The 9,803-nt window shown below is 35.8% G+C and overlaps 2 protein-coding genes across 2 annotated transcripts in view; one reads left to right on the top strand and one right to left on the bottom strand.

Annotated features, from left to right (window-relative positions):
• The first annotated feature begins 1,231 nt into the window (after window positions 1-1,231).
• Window positions 1,232-3,618, top strand: LOC106320686 (RNA pseudouridine synthase 6, chloroplastic). The gene is made up of 9 exons (XM_013759082.1): window positions 1,232-1,452; window positions 1,605-1,733; window positions 1,807-2,061; window positions 2,120-2,201; window positions 2,298-2,413; window positions 2,516-2,570; window positions 2,649-2,760; window positions 2,851-3,020; window positions 3,099-3,618. Exons 1-9 carry the CDS (start codon window positions 1,250-1,252, stop codon window positions 3,378-3,380), a joined length of 1,404 nt encoding a protein of 467 aa, XP_013614536.1. The 5' UTR covers window positions 1,232-1,249; the 3' UTR covers window positions 3,381-3,618.
• A 1,087-nt stretch (window positions 3,619-4,705) lies between these two features.
• Window positions 4,706-9,803, bottom strand: part of LOC106327516 (beta-glucosidase 47) — a 9,463-nt gene continuing 4,365 nt past the window's right edge. Inside the window, 11 exon segments of the mRNA XM_013765679.1 lie at window positions 4,706-4,961; window positions 5,041-5,134; window positions 5,384-5,486; window positions 5,578-5,833; window positions 5,906-6,021; window positions 6,264-6,516; window positions 6,603-6,690; window positions 6,753-6,827; window positions 6,906-6,981; window positions 7,452-7,510; window positions 7,654-7,720. Of these exon segments, the coding sequence (XP_013621133.1) occupies window positions 4,766-4,961; window positions 5,041-5,134; window positions 5,384-5,486; window positions 5,578-5,833; window positions 5,906-6,021; window positions 6,264-6,516; window positions 6,603-6,690; window positions 6,753-6,827; window positions 6,906-6,981; window positions 7,452-7,510; window positions 7,654-7,720 (1,383 nt within the window). The 3' untranslated portion in view covers window positions 4,706-4,765.

Here is a 9,803-nt window from a genome sequence, read left to right as displayed (position 1 = left end):
TCTAATTCCTATGTCCATGAGTTCTCATTTCCTTAGTTAAGAAAGTCAACTCATTTACCGTTTTTATTATTCTGAAACTGCATTAGTAATAATCATTAGTTTAGAAAATCTTTAAAATCATCGGTTGCACTTAGATTAAATAAGTACTTGCATTCTCAGTGCTTAAAATCCCTTGAAATTGGTTCGACAATCATTTATACTACAACATTTGTCTTATGAGCCTTGAAAACTCCTAATATCATATATCATTCTAGTTTTAAATAGTTTTATCCTTATCTGAGTTTGCAAAATATGAATTTATAAACAATCATATTTTATTATGGTTAATCGAATACCAATCAATAAACAAACACATGCAATATCACAAAATAATATTGACACCCATTTTAGTATATGGCTCACTTTTGAGTTTTAGATTGTTATACGATTTAGCCGGCTACTCTTACTTTCTAATAAATTAAGTTCCAATACAAATTATTGCAGTCTCATATCTTTACAGATTGATTAAGATAATATGTACCTACAACACATGAAGTAGCCGCTATGAAATGTCCTAACCTTGAACTATATACAATAATTTTAATTCAGTTGCGATTTTGTAGTAAAATCACTCATTTTACATCTTTAAATTAAAATTTAGAAACATTTGAGACTTAGATTTAAGAAAAGAAAGAGGCGAAGAATGTTGTGAAAGAAGGTAAAAAAAAAACATGAAAAGAAAGAGAAAAATAGATCTTTTTAATGGTTTCCGTGTTTGGACCTAAACCCAAAATTATATCTAATACATAAACCCATTATATATTTCTTACAAAAAATCTTAACCAAATCATAATAGGATAGGGTTTGTTCAAAAAAAAAAAAAAAAAAATCATAATAGGATATCCTAATCTAAGCCTAACCCATACTATTTAAGTTATTTTACACCTACTTTTTCACTATTTAATTCACCTTCTCATCCTTGCAAATTGTGGTCTTTTTTTTTTTTGTCAACCAAATTGTGGTCTTATTTTAGTATATTGAGCTAAACCTCCCATTTTAATTTTATTTTCATGCAATATTAATTTTGTCATTTCATAATTTCTACTTTATCTTTTCATCTTTTATACTAAACCAAACTTTCTATCTCAGCCCAAACCTCTTATCCTTTCGGCCCAAATTAATGATCATCTCGGCCCATAGTTTTAGTTTGGCGCGATAATGATAGCGATTCTTTAGGGCATCACCACACCACCAATCAATCAAACCAACCATGGCGTCGCCGGCGTTAACAACCGGTTACCGGAACCTCACCTTACCAGTCTCCCTCCTGCGCACATTAGCATCCACCCGTTTCACCGCTCCTTTGTTTCACTGCAAACACTCTCCACGTCTCATTTCTTCTTCAAGGAGATTCACTTGCTTGTCTTCACTTCAAACCGACTCCACGATTCAAACCACACTCTCCTCTTCCGGGTAATGCTCAAAGTTCGATTCTTTTTCATTCAATTCGTTCAAAGTTCGATACTTTATGTGTTCATGTTCTTCTTCAAGTAATGGGTACTCTTAAAGCTCGATTCTTTTTCATTCAACTCGTCCAAAGTTTGATACTTTACGTGTTTTTTCAGATACCCTGAATACAATCGGTTGATGCCATGTCCTGCACACAACTTTCCTCCGAGGATCGAGCACATGGTTGTGTTAGAAGACGTTCGTGTAGCTGATTACATCTCTAAGCAATTGGATCTTCCTCCTTTGTAAGTAATTTTAGAGAAGAAAGGGAAATAGAGTCGTCACAATGTTGTTATTGAAGTTTATCATTCTATGAAGATATGTTGCAGACCTTATTGAATTTGGAGCTGTGCATTACGCTCTTGTGTGCCCTAAGCCTCCGCTCACCGCGACTCCAGAGCAAGTTAAGCTCTTTAAAGAAGTGACATCTCCTTCGGTACTGAGCAAGAGAACGTCTATTAAAGGGAAAACTGTTAGAGAAGCTCAGAAAACGTTCCGTGTCACTCATGTTAATCAGTTTGTTGAGGCTGGAACTTACTTGCGTGTCCACGTTCACCCTAAACGTTCCCCAAGGTACATTAGTGTTTAGAAAAATTGGGAAGCTTTGGTGATAATGATGGATTGTAATCAGGTGTTATGAAATTGATTGGAAGTCGAGGATTATTGCTGTGACTGACTCCTACGTCGTTTTGGATAAACCTGCCGGCACTACGGTACTTTTATTCATCAATGAATAGTTTGATAAACACTGTAGTTTCACTATAGATCAATGTGCTGACCCACATGGCCACATTAACTACTTTCTACAGGTTGGGGGAACAACAGATAACATAGAAGAGAGCTGTGCTACGTTTGCCTCGCGTGCATTAGATTTGGTAGAACCATTGAAGACAACACATCAGATTGATAACTGCACAGAAGGCTGGTACTTACTTCCCCTTTACAAAACGCCTCTGCTCCATACTTTTGTAAATTAGCATCTTGAAGTGACCAAGTCTCATTGCTTCTCTTCTCTCTTTCTCTGTAGTGTCATCTTTGCTAGGACAAAAGAGTATTGCTCGGTCTTCCACACAAAGATAAGAGTGAGTTTGTTTACTTGCCTCTACTTTACCTGACTGAAAATCAAGAAGACGTACTGAAAAGCGTTTATTGTTTTCAAGAATAAAGAAGTGAAGAAACTCTATCGTGCTCTTGCTGCTGGACCTCTTCCCTGTGGAATCTTCTCACACTATATGCGACCTGTTAATATGGCTCCAAGACTCGTGTCCGAAGGTATAACTTCGATTTGAAACTGTCAACAATCATCAAACCCATGATTCTGTGTTTGTTTTCCTGACAATATGAATACTCTTTGAGATGCAGATTCGATCAAAGGCTGGCACTTGTGTCAACTCGAGATACTAGAATGCAAGAAGATACCTTGGCCAGATGCAGCTACTGAGAAGGAACACAATATTGAAGACTGTGGATGGACTTCAAGAGACTTCGCTTACGAATGTACAATAAACCTCTTAACAGGAAAGACTCACCAGGTTCGCTTCATCTGACACTTTTTTAACCTTCAAGAAACATGAATCTCTTTCTGAACACATGTCAATGGTTTTCTTCAGATCCGGGCCCAGCTTGCAGCTTGTGGAGCACCGTTGGTTGGTGACTCTATGTACATGCCAGCTGCAATAGCAGAGACGGTGAATCCTGAGATCAACCCTTACGGGAAAGGAAAGGAACATTGCACAATGGAGGAGAGCGATAAGGAAACCGCTGTTGCTGAATGGATTGATAGGCATGGGAAGGAACCGAAGGTAGGAATCGGTCTTCAAGCTTGTCAAATCTCGTGGGAGGATGATGATGGAAAGCATTTCTATGAGGCTGGAACTCCTTGGTGGAGATGAAAAAATGATTGTATAACAGTAGGAGCAAACAGAGTGGCTGAGAGAAAGATCCAGCAAGAATCTTTATGTAGCCTTCTTGGTTGTTAAGGGTAGAGTGGAGGCTAGGGAAACTCCATGAATCTCGCTTGTAATTCCTTGAGCTTATGTCATCTTGGCTCATGCAGTGGAGAGGTGGAGAAATGTTTTTGTTATAAGCAATGAATATGTCTTTTGTTTATTATTGGAACTTGTTATAATATTTTTACTAGAGCTTGATCCGCATACCTGTGCAGGTTTTGATTATTTTTAATTTAAAATTGATATTTATTTTTCATAATTAGTATCATATATTTTAGATGTATCACTATATAACTAAATGTATATTGGTTATTTGAATATTTTAGGTTTCTATACATCATAATCGAATCCATACCAAACGGATAATATGATTACTTTTGATTATTTGATTATTTTTAGTTTGGATACAAAATATATCAACCGACTCGAATAATATGGTTATTTTTTGTACAAATATTTAAACTTTTAGATACATTAGTTATTTGGATATTGTATTCTAAATTTATTAAATAGATACCTAAATTTATTACTAATAAATAATGAAAAATATAAGTATGTAGTTTTTTATATAATATTGTATTTTTCTCTCTTCAACTGCATAATAATTATTATTAGTGCATATGTCTAATATATTTACAATATTGTATTCTAAATTATTATTACTACATAGCTTTCAAACAACGTATTTAATAAATACCTAAATTTATTACTAATAAATAATGAAAAATATAAGTACGTAGTTTTAATAAAATATTGTATTTTTCTCTATTCAACTGCATAATAATTATTATTACTGCATATGTCAAATTACATATAGTTACGATATATTTCCACAAAAATTCAAATCATCATCATGATTAAGTGCATGAGACTGAGTGTACTAAAACAACAACAACGTAAATAACCATTACTCATTCTTCAAGTATTTTGGTCTATCTAACGTTTTACATTGTTACACTGGATTTAAATAAAGAGAATGTGTGTGTTTGTCAATATTTTACAATAAAAATTAGGAGTATATTTAATTACAACATAAAAACAATAACAATAATAGAAATTTATCTTTAATTGATTGCAAGAGTATCAATATATGGTAACTGTTTGGTTAGCTAGATTATAGGAAGTAATAGTTTTAATTTTAAATAAATAAGGAAAATACAATAAATACTTAACATTAGATTTATTATTTATTTCAGTGGCATATGATTGTAAATAAGTTGTAAGTTTAAGGGGTAATTTAAATTTGTACTCCTATTTTAATAGATTAGATATGCTTTGTCGAAGAAATCAAACAAGAAATACAAAACAACATGGATCTTCCTTTTGTTTCACGCATCATCTTTAGATTGAGAGCTCGTGTGCTTGAAAATGAAGTTCTTGTACCAAGAAGCTGATAGTCTTGGGGTTCTCTCTAGAGTGTTGGAATCGACGTGGTACATACCAAACCTTACGGTATAACCGGATATCCACTCAAAGTTGTCGAGTAAAGACCAGGTAAAGTATCCTCTTACATCTGCTCCTTTCCTGTTTATCACCATTTAGCTTTATATAGGGTACCAAGAATCAAAGTCTCTTTCTTTTTTGAGTAAGCATTACTACTTACCTCATGGCTCTTTTGAATGCATCTAAGTAGTTGCTCATAAACTGCACTCTCCGGTAATCGTTTAACAATACTCCCGTACTGTTCTCACCAAAACCTACAAAAAGTGAATTGAGTAGAGCGGTCGAACAGGAACTCTAGTATTAAAAATAAAAAAAATTAAGAATTGTTTAAAATAAAATATATAAATTAAGGACTAAAACTTTAAGTTTTTAGATGTATTTACAAATATAAGGCTTACCATTCAAATAATTAGAAAATAATATTTTTGAAAAAGGCCTATAAAATAATTTGAGACGGCACTGTAACTCATACACAGTTTAGCTAGCTTAGGGCACATCCTTACCATTTTCTGTTACATACAATGGAATGTTTTTGTATCGCTCTGTTGCATACATCAACATCTCTTTCATTCCTTGAGGATAAACATTAAACCAGTTTACTCCGGTCTGCGTCATTACCATACACACCAAAAAACAACAACCTCAAAGGTGTTTCTGAAAGTACTATGTTTTATTTTGAACTGGTTGGTCATATTACCGGTTCTCCTAAAGCTAAACCGTCTTTAATAGCGTTTGAATGGACGAAACCTTCAGCTCTGGAACCTCCTTTGCCCGGTTCACATACTGAGTGCAGACAGTCTTTAGCGTATCTGCTTGTGTACTGATTAATCCCAATGAAGTCTAATCCATTCTTTGAGCTTTTAAGATCATCCCTCGTAAATTTTGGAAGATCTTTTCCAAGAATTTTTTGCATTTCTTTTGGATATCTTCCAAACACAAGCGGGTCCAAGAACCTGCATTTTTTGCACTCTTGCAATGCGTTAAAAGTCTGGTATTTAGTTTTAAGGTTGAAGTCAGAATCTTACCAAGTCAAATAGAAAGCTTGAGCTCTCTCAGCAGCTAATCTATCTGCTAAAGAATCACTAACCGGTTCAAACCAAATCGCATTCATAACAATACCGATCTTTCCTTTTTGTTTTTCCTATATGTACGAAACCGACACTGAGTTAAGACCGGAACTGAGATTTATGGGACTATAAACATAATATTATTAAGTTAATTTTGATTTTAAGAAAAAAAAGCTTTTTCGACAATTTAGAGACCATGCGTCATGCGACCTACATATAATATCTCTTAAAAATTTATGCTCCAAAATGAAAATGTTTCATATTGACTTAGTTAAACCGTTCTGTAATTTCCGGTGCGGTTATGATCTTGATTTACCTGAAATACTTCTCGGTATAAACTGACGGCGGCTAAATGTGAGCGGATAATATTGTGAGCAGTGACAAGTGGCTCTATGTCGGAACCGCCACTTGTGCAATTTGCGAAAGTCCTGGAACAACGTGATGGCGGGTAAGTCCCTTTACGGTAACCCAAAATCACTTGAACGTTTGGTTCGTTAAACGTAGTCTAGAACTTAACTCTATTCCCAAAGTGTCGGGAGCATATCTCTGCGTAATGTTCGAAATCTTCCCTGGAAAAAACAATATTTCTTGTCTGTGTTATTTATCACTTGTCATGCACTAACATGTGTGTGTAAACATATACAGATATACTTACCGGATTTGTGGGTTTAGCCAACTTCCGTATCTACATTCGAGTTCTTGAGGCATGTCATAATGTGTCAACGTGACAAATGGCTCCATCCCTGTGAATGATATTGAGCTAAGTTTTGATTGTACTTTCTGGAGAGAATCTATCAATTATTACCTCTTTTGAGAATAGCATTGATCATTCTGTTGTAATGATCAATACCTTCCATATTCACATCTCCAAATCTTCCCTCTGCAAAAACACAAAAGCTTTTTGAAAAAAGAATGAAAAATACTTTAGATCAAGAGAGATCGAAACAGATATTCTCACTTGGAAGAATCCGAGCCCACGATAAAGAAAATCGATAGCTATTAACTCCAAGATCTTTCATCAGATCCAAGTCTCCCTGTTAAAGTTAGAATCACAACTTTTTTTACTTTCAAGAAAGTTTTTCTTTAAGTTTCATGTTAACATAAACTAATTGGGAATAAATAGATCGGTCTATATATATTATTCTTGTCCCATCGAAATTATATTTTTTTTATGCACACACCCTTTCGAGATGATGGTCTGTACAACCTTTAATCTTGACAATATTTTAATATAGAATTCAGTTCTAGTCAGACTGTCCGAAAAATTCAGGTCACGCCAGTTCACGATCGATCGGGTCTCCTTGATGGACCAGATTCATTTTGGTTCGGGTTGGAAAGTGTGTATTCAGTCTTTGATACCATGTTAAGTTTTATGTGCTTTCAACTTAAAGTCAATTGCCTATAATTGAATTCACTCAATTCCCTTATATATTATTCATATACTCTTCAACTTTGTGTATCGAAAGAGATCAATATCTGATGTATAGATTTACAGCCATGTTACCGGATATCGATGGTAATGATCGACAGAGACTTTGCCGTGGCTTCCATCTGCGATTTTTCCTATACATTCGCATATCAAGAATAAACAAAGTTTCTTATGGTGACTTGAGCAACAAGGATGACAACGAAACCCTAAAACTTTGAAGAAGCTTTTTTCTTTTAGCTCAGATCACAATGCACGAAAAGGTTACATGAGATCTAACCAGAGATGCTTGTGAAAACGTCCCAATTGCTTAGGGCTTTACCGTCAGTTAAGTAAGCTCCCTCATACTGTATGAGCAAAAAGGACTAATTTAAAAATAAAAATTTGTTATAAATCATATTGTGGATGTCCATAACCGGTCCGGTTCATAACCGGCCCAATGCTAGAGAGAGAGAATCGGCCGCGAGTCTAAAGGAGAGAGAGAGTCGGCCACCTTTTTCCTTTTCCTTATTGGTTTATGATTTGTACTCTTTCCATATTTGTATTTTCTTTCTTTAGTCTTTCCATTATTCTATGACGGTGTAATTTCCTATATATAAATGGCTCATTATGTTTATGAATAATAAGAAACATACAGATTCAATTTTTCTAAGTTTCACAACACATTATCAGCACGATTACTCTAAAACCCTAAGCTAAAATCCCAAACTCTAAAACCCTAACTCATCCCGGCGATAACCCCATTCCGATCATGAACCCTAATCTCGATCGTGAACTGTTCATCCTCAGCACGTTCGCGATCCGTTCTCAGCTCGCGATAGACGACCTCAGTCCGTTCCAGCTCGCGACGATCTCAGCATTCTAACCCGTTCGCAACACGATAGCAGCTTGTTCCCGTTCGCGACCCGTCTCAGCTTCAATCCGTTTGCGACAGACAGCAACCCGTTCGCGACCCGACATCAACGATCAGCTCGCGTTCTTCTCTATTCGGTGGTCCATTCAACCCGTCTTGAGATTAAGCCTAGCCGCATGTATACCATGCAAACCCTAATTTGAAATCGAAATTTGATTTGATTGTTTATGTGATTGAATGTTTTGAATCTGAATTTGATCACATAGAACCGATTGCTAGGATTGCTTAATCTCATACTTGAATTTGGTTGATTGAATTGGAATTAAAATCGCCTAGTTCTCATCTTGTTTAAAGACTTAACCTAACCGGCCTTTTTCATATTGAAACCCTAATTGCATTGACTGATTAATCTTGAATATGATCTGTTAGGTTGATAGTAATTAACTCTTTGATCCATTGCTTGATTGTTTGATTGAGGTTTCATGTTTCGAATGACCATTGTATTGATTGCATTGAAACCGTTTGCTAAGATTGTAGCCGTGCGGCTTGTTTGCATCATGCACACATAATAGTACAAACTGATTGCGTATAGAATTCGAATGCTAAGATTGAACATGTATGCATCATATACGAATGACCTATTTGCATCATACCTAGAATCCGGATTGCTTGAGCATATTGATTGCATTCGCTTAAACACTTTTAAATCTAAATTAAGAAACATATGATTTCAGATGTCGAAAATCAACAACTTAGATTTTGCTGCCCTAAATCTCTCTGGAGATAATTACTTGCAATGGGCACTTGATGCTAAGATGATATTGAAATCAAAGGGACACGGTGAATGTATCACCGAGGGCAATAATGAAAGTGAGAAAGATAGATACATAGCGATATTGATTATACGCCATCATCTTATTGAGAGTCTCAAAGATCAGTATTTGACTATTGAAAATCCTCTAGACCTTTGGACAGAGTTGAAATCGAGATATGATCACCAGAGAACGGTGTTATTACCAAATGCTACATATGATTGGAGGAATCTCAGAATCCAGGACTTTAAGTCCGTGGACGAGTATAACTCGGCCCTATTCAAAATAGTTTCGAAATTGAAACTGTGGGGTGAGGATATAAAGGATAAGGATATGCTTGAGAAAACCTTTTTCCACCTTCCACACAAGCAATGTGTTGTTACAACAACAGTACCGTGAGAAGGGCTTTTCTAATTATGCTAATATGATCTCTTGTTTATTGCTTGCGGAGCAAAACAATGGGCTGTTGATGAAAAACTGTGAATTGAGACCTCCTGGAACAAACCCATTACCTGAGGCACATGCGACCGTAGAGGCTAAGAAAGAGTCGAACCAGGTTCAGAGTGATAGCCAACACGGCCGTGGCCGTGGAAAGTGGCATGGACGTGGTCGAGGCCGGAATTCGTTTGGTCGAGGCCTAGGCAACTCATATGGCCGTGGCTCCTATGGAGGCCATGAACATGGCCGAGGCCGTGGTACATCTTTCAAGCCACAAAACTCGACCAAATCCGTGTGTATAGATGTGGTATGGATAATCATTGGCCT

The sequence above is a fragment of the Brassica oleracea genome, chromosome C1 (assembly GCF_000695525.1).
Source record: "Brassica oleracea var. oleracea cultivar TO1000 chromosome C1, BOL, whole genome shotgun sequence".
Lineage (NCBI taxonomy): Eukaryota > Viridiplantae > Streptophyta > Magnoliopsida > Brassicales > Brassicaceae > Brassica > Brassica oleracea.
Note: the sequence above shows the minus strand (reverse complement) of the source record. Positions and strands in the feature narration are given on the sequence as shown.